The sequence below is a fragment of the Poecilia mexicana genome, unplaced genomic scaffold, assembly GCF_051168715.1.
Source record: "Poecilia mexicana isolate PSO_F unplaced genomic scaffold, ASM5116871v1 scaffold_7, whole genome shotgun sequence".
Taxonomy (NCBI): Eukaryota; Metazoa; Chordata; class Actinopteri; order Cyprinodontiformes; family Poeciliidae; genus Poecilia; species Poecilia mexicana.
This window is the reverse complement of record NW_028263376.1, coordinates 4,495,278-4,508,731: the sequence shown is the minus strand read 5'-3', so window position 1 is coordinate 4,508,731 and position 13,454 is coordinate 4,495,278. Positions and strand designations below refer to the sequence as shown.

Below are 13,454 nucleotides of genomic sequence, written 5' to 3'. Positions count from 1 at the left end.
CATAGTATCTTGAGAGATGGTAAAGCATGTTTTCTTTGGAAGAAAATGGCTGCTGATCCCTGATCATAGCATATTGGAATACAGTAGACTTCAGTGACAGGTGAATTCTGGAGGTCATTTCTTCCACCAGTTGGACTCAGATGGTGTTAAACCCAAACACTTAATGTTGTGTCATGCAATAGCCTGTACTTGTATAGCGCTTTATCAAGTCCAGAGGACTAAGTCATTAATGGCTTAAGTCATTAAGTCACTAATGACTTAATGACTACATTAAGTCATTAACCCATTCACTCACTCATTCATATGCTGATGATGGCAAGCTACTGGGTAGTAACCACAGCTGCCCTATATAGTATAATATGTCTCTTGCTTGTCGCAAGCAGTGATATTTTTCTGTTGCCCAATCAATGGGCACCAGTTGCGCTGCTCTAATGATACTGTACCATCATCCAATGGTCCTACAATGGAAACATACAAAATAGTGTATAGAACCACACTGACCTCTACTGCACACCTCAGTGTAAATGAGGCATTGGTTGAATTAAAAATAACTTTGAAGATAAATCAAGAAGGACTATGAATATTATCCAGGCACTCGAAAGAAAATCCAGCTTGTGCCGCTGATGTTGTTTCAACAATATCCACAAGATCTTGTGTAGAGCTTACTCGTTCTATGGTCATGTCCCAAACTGAGAAGTTGGGCTGGAACTTCTTCAGTTGAAAGAAATTTGTTTAGTTGTTCATCTGACTACAATGTCCTTTAGGGGTGTCTAAGTAGAATGCTGTCCCTGGGTGAACCCAGGACACACTGGGAAAAAACAAACTTGTCTGATTAACACCAGACTAACAGGACTGGGTGAATAGGCTTACTAAGACCTTACTGGTACATTGACCTGACTCAACACCAGTAGTGTAAGATGGGTGAATGTGTAACATGAATCACCATGTCTGTTTTACTTTCTACAAGTTGTGACTTTGGTCAAATATGACTCAGATGCCAAAGCCTACAAATGTCTCTGTTGAGGTTCCAGTTTTATCACAAACTCTGAAACTTCCATCTAACGTGGAACTTCTTAGAGTGACAGTGATGTGTGGAAAAAAAGTTATAGTTAGATTTTTTAAATAAAAATATTACATAAAAACAAACTGAGGTTTTCCTTGTCAGATGCACTTCCACAAGATCTCAAGTCTTCTCAGTGATGCATTGTGGTTTAATCAACAAGTGTAAATGTAGACCCTGCTTAAATCTGAAGGTCTACACTGGAGTTTAGTGTAAAGATGACACTACTGTTGATGTGTTGGTATATACTTATACTGTACTGTCTTTTATCAGCTGCTGATCTCCAAAAGAATAAGAAAATGGCTAAAAGAATCTCCAAATGGGCTCAGACTTCCTCTTGTTAGATGAATGCCTTCAGGAAAGATTCAGGGAGTCTTTTTAATATCTCAAAATAAGAAAGGAAGAGTAAGCTCCAAGGGTGGGTTGAGAACATTTTTAAAAGGTTTTATCTCTTGGGTCCTGGGTGTAGCACTGGAAGAGCAGGAGAGATAAATAAGTGGAAGAAGGTCTGAAATACTCTTCTTAGATTTTTACAAACATAAGTGATTAAAAAACACAATTGGTTAGAAATGACTGATTAAGACATCCTGTATGAATGTATCTTGAAAGATCCACAGTTGAATAACAAAAGGGGCAGGTCAAAACCTTTGACTTTCACTAATCTTAAGCAAAAATTTTTTAAAGGTTTTGTTGGCTCTAGTGGCCTTTATTAGAAAGTAGTTTTAACAGGAAAGAGGGGGAAGACATGCGGCAAATGTTGCCAGGCCAGGAATCGAACCTGTGACCACTGGCATGAGGACTATGGCCTCAATACATGGGTTGTGCTTTGCCCCTGCGCCTCCACAGCACCCCACTTTTGACAAGTATGTATTTCAATGCCCTCAGATGATGCACAATGTCTACTTAGAGAAAAGAATGTTTGTAAGACAGACTTCATTATATCATGCAGTGCATCACATAGGATTAGTTCACCAAAGTTATTTGCATTCTTTAACTAGACCAAAAGCAGAAAAACAACATCCATAGGTTGACCCAGTCAGGATGTTTTAGGGCCTAATAATGGTCTGAGTTAAGAATGACTATTCTCCCATTCTAAATGGCTTCCTATTCAGTTCATGTTAATGTGAGTTCAGTAACGTCAAAGTGAAGTAAAATAACTCCTTGCTTGGGTTTTTTGCTTTTCGCTACCCTTAAATATTTAAATCAGACAAACAGAACAGGAAACAGATTTTCTGAGTGAATAAAAAATAAATGCAGTTTTCACATTTTTTTTTATTATGGTAAAATAGCCTACCCCTACCAACCTAGATCTATATGTGCAGAAGTACCTGTCCTCTAAACTTTATAACTTGCAGTATCAACTGTCGTCATGCATTTGCAATACTGGCAAAAAGACTTGCATGACATATTTTGACCCACTTTTTTTTTTTGTCTTTTTTTCTACAGATTTCAGCAACATTGGACAGTTTTGGAACTTGATGGCCTGTTCGCAGCATATCAGGAGGAATAATGCTTGGTTTATGTTTGATACAAGTACATCGCACATGGAAAAACGATGCACAGAATCAGGCAGACAAAACTTTTGCTGAACTGATTCTCTGTGTGGATCGTCCCCAGTGCCGCCCATGTTCTACTAAACTCTAAGGGATAGTGCAGCAAGTGTACAATACTACAACATTTAGTGAAAGTGTTTACATTTAGTTATTAGGAGCAATGACCTGTCCAGGGTGACCCCGCTTCTTGCCCAAATTATCTTCCTGGAGATAGGCAGCAGCTCCCTTCAAGACCCCACTAGGAAGAAGGGTGTAAGAAGATGGATGGATGGATGGATGGAAACTTCCACTTCACAATACCATCTTCAGTTACTCCATCCTGCACAATACTGTGATAATAGTTTATTTCCTTAGTGCAAAACAAGTAGTAGGCAATTCAGCAGCTGTCTATTGAAAGAAATGACATGAGCATCATCTTTCTGCTCTACAAAACAGTAGACAAAGATAAGACTCGCTAAGGATGTCGATGGCCTTGATGGACGTATATATTTTGGATTCTGTTGAGCACGTAATTAGAAGCAGGTTTCTTAACAGTGTAAACACAAACCTGTTTCTAATGTGTTCAACAATGGCCTCTGTTTCTGTGTTTTTGATTATCTTGCGTCACTATCCATTGAACGTGTTTCCCCTATTAGAAGGGTACACCTCGGTTAGGTTGCCAGTCTCTCACACTCTACCCTACTATGAGTTGCTGGAAATAACTAAACCGGAGATTGTGTTGTTATTAGCCACAGATGCTGTGGCTAATAAATTATTCACATGACCTAACTTTAATTTTGCTGAAAAAAATGTACTTGCTGATGCCTGGAAGTTCCCGCAGTGTTAAAACTCTTCTTGGATGAGAACATTTTGGGAGCTGAAGGAAAGCACTGGCATTTTTCATCTGGGGTGTGGCTCAGCTGTGCCCTAAAGCTGATTCTGATGCGCTATAGGAGAGTCTGTGAGGGCAACACCTTGAGTGGAGTTGTTAGGACTCTGAACAGGTATTAACAGCTCCAGATCTGCCAGAACAAGAAATTTAGTAGCTCTCCTGCATGCTGCCGTTTAGCTGCAGGCTCATCTTCAATTGAGAGACCCAACTTTGAAATGACCTTATTAAAGCTGGGATGTCTATATTGATGCAAAATGTTTTGATTTCTTGCATCCAGAAAGGAGTTAATTGAACTGTTAAGTAAGGAATGATTAGTGCAGAAGGTGGAATATGAGATCCTCTGCAGTAGCTGCAAGCTGTGGGCCTAAACTCCATTAGTTACAGGGTTGATGTCAGAACTCATTTTAAGATTTAATTGTTTCTTGGTGTATTCATTGGTGAAATGATTTTTCAATTGGTTTTTACTTTAAGGATAATAAGGAGAAATATCTGTGCTTCTTTATTGAGCAATATTTAGAGAACTTTGTCTTCATAAAAGTTCTTCTCTGCCTCCGAGGAATCGACTGCAAAACTAGTTTCTTCTTCATGAGAACTCTGACCATCTAACCACAACTCAGCTGAAAAGGAATTTCTTTTGAAGTGAAATTATTTTCCTACCCTTCTTTGATCTGTACATTTTATTACTTACTCAGAAACATCAACCTCACACACTTTCACTTTCCTTATATTTTGCTCAAGTATTCATCAACAATTCAGTGTTAAAATACTGACTTTACTATTTCAAAACATATTGCACCTTGGAAAAGTATTCATACCCCTCATGTTTTTTATATTACAACCACCAAGGTTTTTCAAAAATGTTTTAGAACTAAATATTTTTTTCCATCAATCTCTATTGAAAATTTTTTTTTTTTTTTTGCAGAAAAAAGAAGCCCTTACATACTGAAGCTACATGGGCGTTACACCAGTAGAAGGATAAGAAAACACATAAATAAAAATAGCAAAGGCTGTCAAAAACACCTAAATTAATAGAATATAAATTAATTTAGTCTATACTGTGACTGACTATCCAGTGACTACTCATCGTTTATTTACGGTTAGAAGATGAAGTGGCAATTCTATTCCAGATTGTCTGGGAAAATATCTATAATGGCCTGCATTTCTCATTAGTTCCTTGTTTTATGTTACCCCTTAATAAAATATGATGCGACCAAGTAAATAGAGACCACCTCTGCAATTTACTCTTAGCATAAATTCAGCTGTTCTGTGAAGGTTTGTTGAAGAAAACGGATCATGATTAATCAAGGAACAGAGGGCAGGCCAGGGTAAAAGTTAAGAAGCTTAAAACAGAGGTGGATTACAAAACAATATCTAAATATTTGAACTGGTCAGAAATTATGGGAAGATGTATGGAGCTAAATACAGGACAATACTAGAAAAAAACATGTTGGAGGCAACACTGGAGATAGATTCACCTTCCACCAAGATAAAGATCTAATCATAATGGCTGAGCTATATTCAATTTGTTCCAATTTAAAAAAAAATTAAATGGTCAAATCAAAGTCCAGATCTAAACTCAGTTGAGAAATTGAAAGAAAAAATCATTCTATTTCTGAAAAGAATTACAATGGTGATTCCATCAACACATGATTCTACAAAGTGTTAACAGAGGGTGGCTGAAAACAAATGCATCCCAGAATATTTAAGGATTTTTATTTGTAAAACATTTTTTAAATTTCTATGTTCCACTTTCCAATGATGTATTCCTTTCTGATCGTTTATCACATAAAATCTGTCAGAATAAGTGAAGTTCGTCGTTGGAACAAGTCAAAATGTTAAAAGATACTGTATTTGAAAAGCACCTCCCCTTGTACTATACGACCCAGTTCAAAGACAGTTTATCTACTTAATGAAATACATTCTCGACTCAAGGCTTGTAGTGTTCGGTTTTGACCATAACTCAGCTCAGTTTTAATACAAATGCATTGCAACATTGGCTTTAAAAAACAAATACTAAGTAGATAGTTTGTTTAATATTTTTCAAATTTCTTTCTCTTTTTTGTGACTATTATCTGTATTTTAGACTGGTCACTGTTACAGATGGAATGAAAAAGGGCAAAAAATCAAAAATGACTAAATTTACAGTATGGTGGAATTTAGATAATAGTCTTGAGTTTGCATAATTAATTTAAGCCTTAATTTAATGTAAATAAATTAATAAATAAATTGATCTTTCAAATGGGAACATTTAAAACTTTGTTCTTGCAAAAGCAGTAAAGGGTACTGTGAGAGTCTTTAATTAGGGCCCCCGCCCTCCCACACCTCTCTGAAAGCCCCTAGCTTATCCTATGAAACGGTCTTTGCCAAAATGCCTATCCTCCCCTCACGCTGTGTGAGGGTGTGTCGAGCCCAGATCACTTTACAAGGCAGCGCTGTTACCTGTCTGACAGGCTGAGTGGCTCCGAGCCAGTATACCTGCCTGGGAGAGCAGCTTCAAGGGTCCAGGTAATTGGAGGAGAATCTGGGAGGAGGTCCAGAGGAGGCTGGGCTTATTGGGACCTCCTTCACTTGGAGGCAGATAAATATCCATCTCTCACAGTCAGAAGGCACTTAGAGGGACTTGGCTCTCCTCTTAGTGTGCTCCACATCTCTGCCAAACTTCTCTCTGTCTCTGTTCCTCCTCCTTTTTTTCTGCAAACTACTTCTCAGAAGAAACTAGACCAGCCATGTCGACCAGAACAATGAGCGTGAAGACAACCAGGACCAGCTTTGGTACCAGCGGTGGGATTGGTGGTGGCAGTCTCCGCGTAGGAGGAGGAGGAGGATTTTCCTCAAAATCCGCTGTTTCCCTCAGACCATCATCTTACCAAATGGCCTCAGCAAGCATAGGAGGTGGCTCGATGCTGAGATCGAGCATGGGTGGTGGTTTCAGCGGTGGCTCTTCATATGGTGGCTATGGTGGCGGTGCTGGCTACGGTGGCGGTGCTGGCTACGGTGGCGGTGCCGGTTTCGGGGGTGGCTTTGGTTCTGGTGGTGGCTTCGGTTCTGGTGGTGGCTTCGGTTCTGGTGGTGGCTTCGGTGGCGGTGCTGGAGGTTTCATTGCACCCCCCATCACAAATGTCCAAGTCAACCAGAGCCTGTTGGCTCCCCTGAACCTTGAGATCGACCCCAACATTCAGACTGTCCGTACCCAGGAGAAAGAGCAAATCAAGACCCTCAATAACCGCTTCGCCAGCTTCATTGACAAGGTATTTTTTTACTACATATCATTTTAAAAACTGTAGAAATGACTTGTGCATTGGTGTTGACTTTCTTCTGAAGAGGTCATCAGTACATAATAACTGTTCCAATCTTGTGAACTGTTAATATGAAGTTGCTTGCAGAGTTGGCATGTTTCATCTCGAAGGGGGTCCTCAACATGATGATGAGCATTTGTTCACAAACTGAAAGCCAACCGCTCTGACTGAGTTTCATCCAACCGTGACGGGTCTCTTACTGGGTGTCTCTGTGCAGAGCAGGAAGCAGGAAACTCTAGAATGGTCATATCCAGTGACTGGTAGCTTTCAGTGTTAGTGCAAGAAGAGATCAGGTTACCACCTGTAACCATGACGGCACAGTGCTGCAGAGCTTCTTCATTCATGCAAAAGGAGGACTTTATTCCCTTAAGCCTTGATGCATTCTTTCAAAATCCTTGCGCAAAAAGTAGTTGCTGGAATTTTTTGCTTGCAGTGACAACTTCTTTGCCAAATTACACGTAGATGTTTGCTTGAATAAATACAAATGTACCACGCCCTGTGTGAGAACGTGCACAGTTAGCTTTCCCTGCTGAGTAAACACCACACCTCACACATGAGACATTATCAAGACTCAACATAGATTCAAAGTGGTCCAAGAAATTTCTAGTTGCAGGATATTGTGGACAAAGCATTATTTGATAATTTTTCCCAGCTAGTAAAGGGTTGTCAGGTGACGTTGGTCCACAATTAATTTATTGTTGGGGGTTTCAGGCAGGCATGTTCACTCAGTGAAAGTATGCATCCTTGTATCGAGGGGCCATCAATGTCAGGTGTTTAAGGGAGGGGCTGAACTTAGGTGTGGCACCCTAAACCTTACTTTAGCTTAGGAAAAATACTTACACCTACACAAAACGGATTAGATTCTTTAATCCTTAAGATTTAATCACTTTAACAAGAACAAAAAAACACATTATGTGAGTTTTTCCTCTCACAATAATCTTATAGAAAATCACATTCAGTTACACAATGAGTCACCCTCATGTAGAGGACCAAGATCATCCCTGCCCTGGGGGATAAGTACACACAGCAGCTGGTAATATTTTGTATACATAAGTTTTTTTTCTGTGGGAAAGCCAACCACTAGAAGAAAGCGTACACAAGTCATCTGTAGAACCTTAAAGCAAGCAAAGAGAAAAGTGTTTCTAAGCATGTTGAACATTTGTTCAGGTCCGCTTCCTGGAGCAGCAGAACAAAATGCTGGAGACCAAATGGAGCCTCCTGCAGGAACAGACCACCACCCGCTCCAACATTGACGCAATGTTTGAGGCCTACATCGCCAACCTCCGCAGACAGCTGGATGGGCTCGGCAACGAGAAGATCAAGCTGGAGGGAGAGCTGAAGAACATGCAGAATCTGGTGGAGGACTTCAAGAACAAGTGAGCGCAAGACCACCATTGTTGTGACAGACTAAACCCACCTTGCACCAGATTTTCTGTTATATTTTTTTAATACGTTCATACTCATCTTTCATAATTTTTTTCCACCCAGGTATGAAGATGAAATCAACAAGCGTGCCAGTGTGGAGAATGAATTTGTGCTCCTCAAGAAGGTACATAAACCACTGTATTGCCTTTCAGTCTTGTATCCCATAAACAATAAATGATTCATTAATTATTGATTTCCTCTAAGCCCATTGACAAATGTCAACCCCTTTTCAGGATGTAGATGCCGCCTACATGAACAAAATTGAGCTGGAGGCAAAGGTTGATGCTCTTCAGGATGAGATCAACTTCCTCAGAGCTATCTATGAAGCCGTAAGCAAAACAAATAAGTTACTGAAGGACATAGAAGTTAGTCTTTCCTCAGTGTGTCATGATGTCAAATAATTTCCTTTGCTTGCATTCAGGAACTGAATGAACTCCAGGGACAGATCAAGGACACCTCAGTCATTGTGGAGATGGACAACAGCCGTGGCCTGGACATGGACGCCATTGTGGCTGAAGTCAGGGCTCAGTATGAGGAGATCGCCAACAACAGCCGAGCTGAGGCAGAGAAGTGGTATCAACAGAAGGTTAGAAATTCTCCTCAAATCAAAGTGGGATGGCAGGTTGAGTTTTGCACAAAATGCTCTAACAATTATTACTCGACTTATTCCCCAGTTCCAAGAGATGCAGACCTCTGCATCACAGGCCGGAGATGACCTACGCAACACAAAGAGCGAGATTGCTGATCTCAACCGCATGATCAGCCGACTCCAGAATGAGATTGAGGCCGTCAAAGGACAGGTACCAACATTTAGCAAGACAATAAAAGCTTTGCATCTTGCCAAATTTGAGGAAAAAGAAATGGCAGCATGTGAAGCTTCTTTTATGTTTCCGACCACGTAGAGAAGCAACCTGGAGTCCCAGATTGCAGAGGCTGAGGAGCGCGGCGAGCTAGCTGTGAAGGACGCCAAGGCCCGCATCAAGGATCTGGAGGAGGCACTGCAGAGAGCCAAACAGGACATGGCCCGCCAGGTCCGCGAGTACCAGGAGCTCATGAACGTCAAACTGGCTCTTGATATTGAGATTGCCACCTATAAGAAGCTCCTAGAAGGAGAGGAATCCAGGTAGAAACTTTATGCTAACTTTCTGCAGCAGGGCACGTTGAAGTTTGAGTAAAGCTGACTGAGAATCTTTCACTTATTATCTTCATAGAATTGCCTCTGGAGGTGGAAGTGCAACCATCCATGTGCAGTCCTCAAGCACCAGCTTTGGTATGTATTTGTTAAAAAAATATATATATACCAGTAAAGTTTGGCATTCGGAAGTTGAATGTAGTCCACTCAAAATATGTTGTTCTCTTTAACAGGTGGTGGCTCAGGAGGCGGCATGGGCGGTGGCATGGGCGGTGGCATGGGAGGTGGCTTCGGCATGGGAGGCGGCATGGGAGGCGGCATGGGCGGTGGCTACGGCATGGGCGGCGGATATGGCAGTGGCATGAGCATAGGAGGAGGCGGCAGCATCAGCTCAAAGAGCTCCAGCAGGGTCTCTTCGTCTCGGATTCGTTATTAAAAGTCCTGGTCTCTATTCTTCTTCCCTTATTCTGCAAACTTTTCCAACCTCACTTTCCCATGCAAGCACAGAGTCACCTAAGGAACATGCTTAATAATTTACAACAAATGTAATCACATAGAAAGAGTTAGAGAAACCTACTGAACACAAGTTAAGGCAGAGAGATTGTTAAACCAAAGACAAAGAGCCGCAGAGATGTGAGTAAGCCCAGTCTCCTTTTCATCAGTCAGCCTGGCAGTCTTCTGGTTGCCGGATGCGTTGTTGTACAGACATGAGAATATTTGTAGTGTTACATTAACGGATCCTTACAGGGTAACCACTGATGCACAAAAACAGAGAACAGGAAGTGGCTTTGTACCTGAGGATCAGGGGTTTTCTAGTCTAGAATATTAGCCTCATACCTCCTTGTCTCTTCTGTTGTCTCACGTACATCATCCTGTGCAGTGTGACATCTTTAAAAGCAGCCACATGTAACAGACAAGTTGATTGTTTTTATTCCTCTTCTTTTTCTATTCATGTTTTGAGAGAACATGAGCTCCACTGTTTAAACTACATGGTGTGTGTGATCATGCTTTACTTTCAACAACTGTAAAACTAAATTCATAGGGCTGACTGCAACTACCAGATTTATTATGAACTGTACCATCAAAAAAGCTGCAATAAATCTGAATTCATATTCATTTGGTTGATTTTGTGTTTTTCTTTCTTCAAATAAGTTTTTCTTATTTTGTCTACACAAGTAAAACTAAGTAATTTAACAACTTTTATTTGACCTTGATTTCAGACAGAGCTAATTATATCTCAAGCTTGTCATCTCTAATAATTTTCTGGTCTAGAATAGGAATACTATGACTACCTGTAGCACTAATACACCAATGTCATGTTTAACTATTACTGAAGTTGGATTTAAATGGAGAGATTAACTTCAGTTTCAAGTCAGCTTATTTATATGGTGACAATTCACAACAAATGTATCTCAAGGTACTTTTAAAAATATAATAAATTCTATCAAATCATACATGTCAAGTCAATCAAATATATTCCAAGTTGGTCCTTCTTTAAAGTTCAGTTTAGTTTTCAAATAATGTGAAATATTTTCTGTATATGGAGTGCAGTGTTCCTTGTGTAAAAGCAAGGATAACATCTTATTTGGTATTCTGTTATAACTATTCTAAGTTTTCACAGCCTGCAATCCTGCATTGACTGCAACAGAATATGTGTATCAAAAAATACAAAATGCAAAAAAGACAGAATTTACTTGATCTAAAAACTGTTCTGAGTGCAAAAATGCAAGTTATCTGGTGACACCATGGAAGCTGTGTGGGAACCGCACAACGGTTTGATTACAGACTTATTCAACAGTAGTATGACACACACAGAAATTTCCTGAAAGCTACAATAAATGAATTACCTACTGTGCTCAGGAACGAGTGTTAGAGGATTTTAAGAGAAAAATTTTAAGGCTGATTGAACTATATGCACTGGGAAACATACTCTAACATTCATTTTGCTTAGCATAGGCTACCATTGTGCTAATAAAAATAATTCAAGTTGCTCTTTTTTAGTTTTTCCACGTAAATAATATCAAAGCACTTTTGACATTTAAAATAGTTTTGTACAATTTCACATAAACCCAAACATTTTGTATTTTTTTTGTCAGACCAGACAGTAAAATAGAAAAAAAAAAATTAAAAAGAAAGAAAAAAAAAGATCTTTTAAAATTTTTGTACCCAATTAAGAAACAAAATAAATGACCACGCTGTCATTTCTTGATTTTCAGTCAACTGAAAATGGAAAGAAAAAGAATTCTACACTAATACATCAGCCATATTTGAATGATAATTTGCCATGACTGCTAGTATTCACCGAACTGGAGCAGTGAGTTTAGCAACACTTATGCTTCAGAGGTGAGGGGCATCCAACTAGCTTCCTTTTTAGGCATCCTGCCACCTGGTTACACTTAATTAGCCAACACACAGCCTACACAAATTCAGACATTAATATAAATAAAAGCTCTAATAGCAAAATCCATCTAACTGACATGACCCAGGCAGAACAAACAGCCAACATGTAAACAACATACAACCTGGCTGACTAACAAAACAAAACTGGTCTAGAATAGGAATATTATGACTACCTGTAGCACTAATACAGGTAGTCATAATACCTGTATTAGTATATTATGTGGGGGGATTAGCACATCCCCCCACAGTTGGGATGTGCAATTAGCAAGAAACCTCAGACCAGTCAACTTGGCCTGGACTCTACAGGGAAGCATGCCTCAGCTACAGTGGCTGTGTTGCACAGTTTAAATATCTGCATAATACAGTAGAACGATAGAAAGGCAATGAATCTGAGTAACTGACAAATTTGTGACTTTCAGTTTGGAAACTGGCAGCCAGATGAAAAATTTCAATATATGACATGTGGGTTGATAAAATCTATAAAAGTAGTTTAATAAGGAAACTTTTAGTACATTAAAAGCTGTGATTACATCTGTTTCTCTCAATGTGAATTCTATTTATGATCAGCTTAAGATGAGCAATTGAATTTAAATGTTACACCACCTATGGACAGTCATTTCAGAAACCTATGGAAAGGTAAACCTATGGAAATTGTCATAGCTAGGGGCTTGTAGCCCCTAGCTATGACAATTCAGCAAATTCTGGCATGTGCTGTAAACTCTGTGGACATGCCACACAAATGACTCTGAGAAGTGGAAGTAAGTCTGCCAAATGTTTGAGTAAGTGCAGATGAATGCAACATGCCTGAGCAGATTACATGAATCAAGAGCTGCAAGGGCTGTCTTGAAGTGATGAAGGGTGTGACACTATCAGAGGCAGGAGAGGCTTTTAAATACAACATAACTGATGTAATGTGATATATGTTTGAATGTATCTGATATTTGTTCACACTTGCTTTGACACTGGTACTTCATTTCTTTTTAAATTAAATTCACCTGGTTAACAGCAAGGTTGAAACACATTATTAAATACACCTGGTGTCAGTCTATCACAAGTCAACACAGAGACACATACTCATACCTGAGGTCAATTTAAAGAACCTAATCTTTTTAAACTGGGAAGAAGCATGAATATCTGGTGGGAACCCATGTATGTACAGAGTGAAGATGCTGAAAGATTTGAACCGAGGACCTTCTTGTTGCTAGGCAACAGAGCTCCCAACTGCCACTTACAGCTGAATTGCCTGTTTCATCTTGTCAAATCCTACTGTACTGGGAAAAACCACAAAGATGGATTGAAGTGCTTTGGGAAATGGAAGCAAACAAACCGAACCTTATTCCGCTTTAATGTTAGAAAAATAAGGAATATTGTGCAATTACGTCACAATTGACACAATATGTGATTAAGCCCGCGTCGAGGTGAAGCTGTCCCGTATTTTGGAGGTGTTGAGTTGGTAACCCTAATTATCAACTCATTTGGAGAAGCGTTTCCATTACAGTGCAGCGCATTTCCACAGAGAAAAAGTTAGGAAAAGATATTTAGTTATCCTGTGTTCTAGGAAAAGGGCATAGACTGTAGCTAAGGTAAAACGGAAAAATAAGGACGCAACAACAAACCTGCTGTAGGATGTATGAATGCTTCCCTCTAGTGACTGGAAACAAGAATAACTGGTTCATCCGACAGTTTTTTTTCATTTTCAAAATAAGATATTCCTCAT

General features: G+C 39.6%; 1 protein-coding gene across 1 annotated transcript; it reads left to right on the top strand.

The window, feature by feature from the left end:
* The first annotated feature begins 6,087 nt into the window (after window positions 1-6,087).
* On the top strand, window positions 6,088-10,453 carry krt5 (keratin 5). Its single transcript, XM_014983034.2, has 9 exons — window positions 6,088-6,732; window positions 7,948-8,156; window positions 8,269-8,329; window positions 8,439-8,534; window positions 8,627-8,791; window positions 8,880-9,005; window positions 9,108-9,328; window positions 9,417-9,475; window positions 9,571-10,453. Exons 1-9 carry the CDS (start codon window positions 6,211-6,213, stop codon window positions 9,771-9,773), a joined length of 1,662 nt encoding a protein of 553 aa, XP_014838520.2. The 5' UTR covers window positions 6,088-6,210; the 3' UTR covers window positions 9,774-10,453.
* The last annotated feature ends 3,001 nt before the right edge of the window (window positions 10,454-13,454 follow it).

Bases quoted from the DNA above. Each gene is read 5' to 3' on its own strand.
- krt5 (XM_014983034.2), top strand. From the start codon at position 6,211: ATGTCGACCAGAACAATGAGCGTGAAGACAACCAGGACCAGCTTTGGT. The intron at 8,330-8,438 runs GTACATAAACCA...ACCCCTTTTCAG, and splicing joins AATTTGTGCTCCTCAAGAAG to GATGTAGATGCCGCCTACAT. The intron at 8,792-8,879 runs GTTAGAAATTCT...CTTATTCCCCAG, and splicing joins AGAAGTGGTATCAACAGAAG to TTCCAAGAGATGCAGACCTC.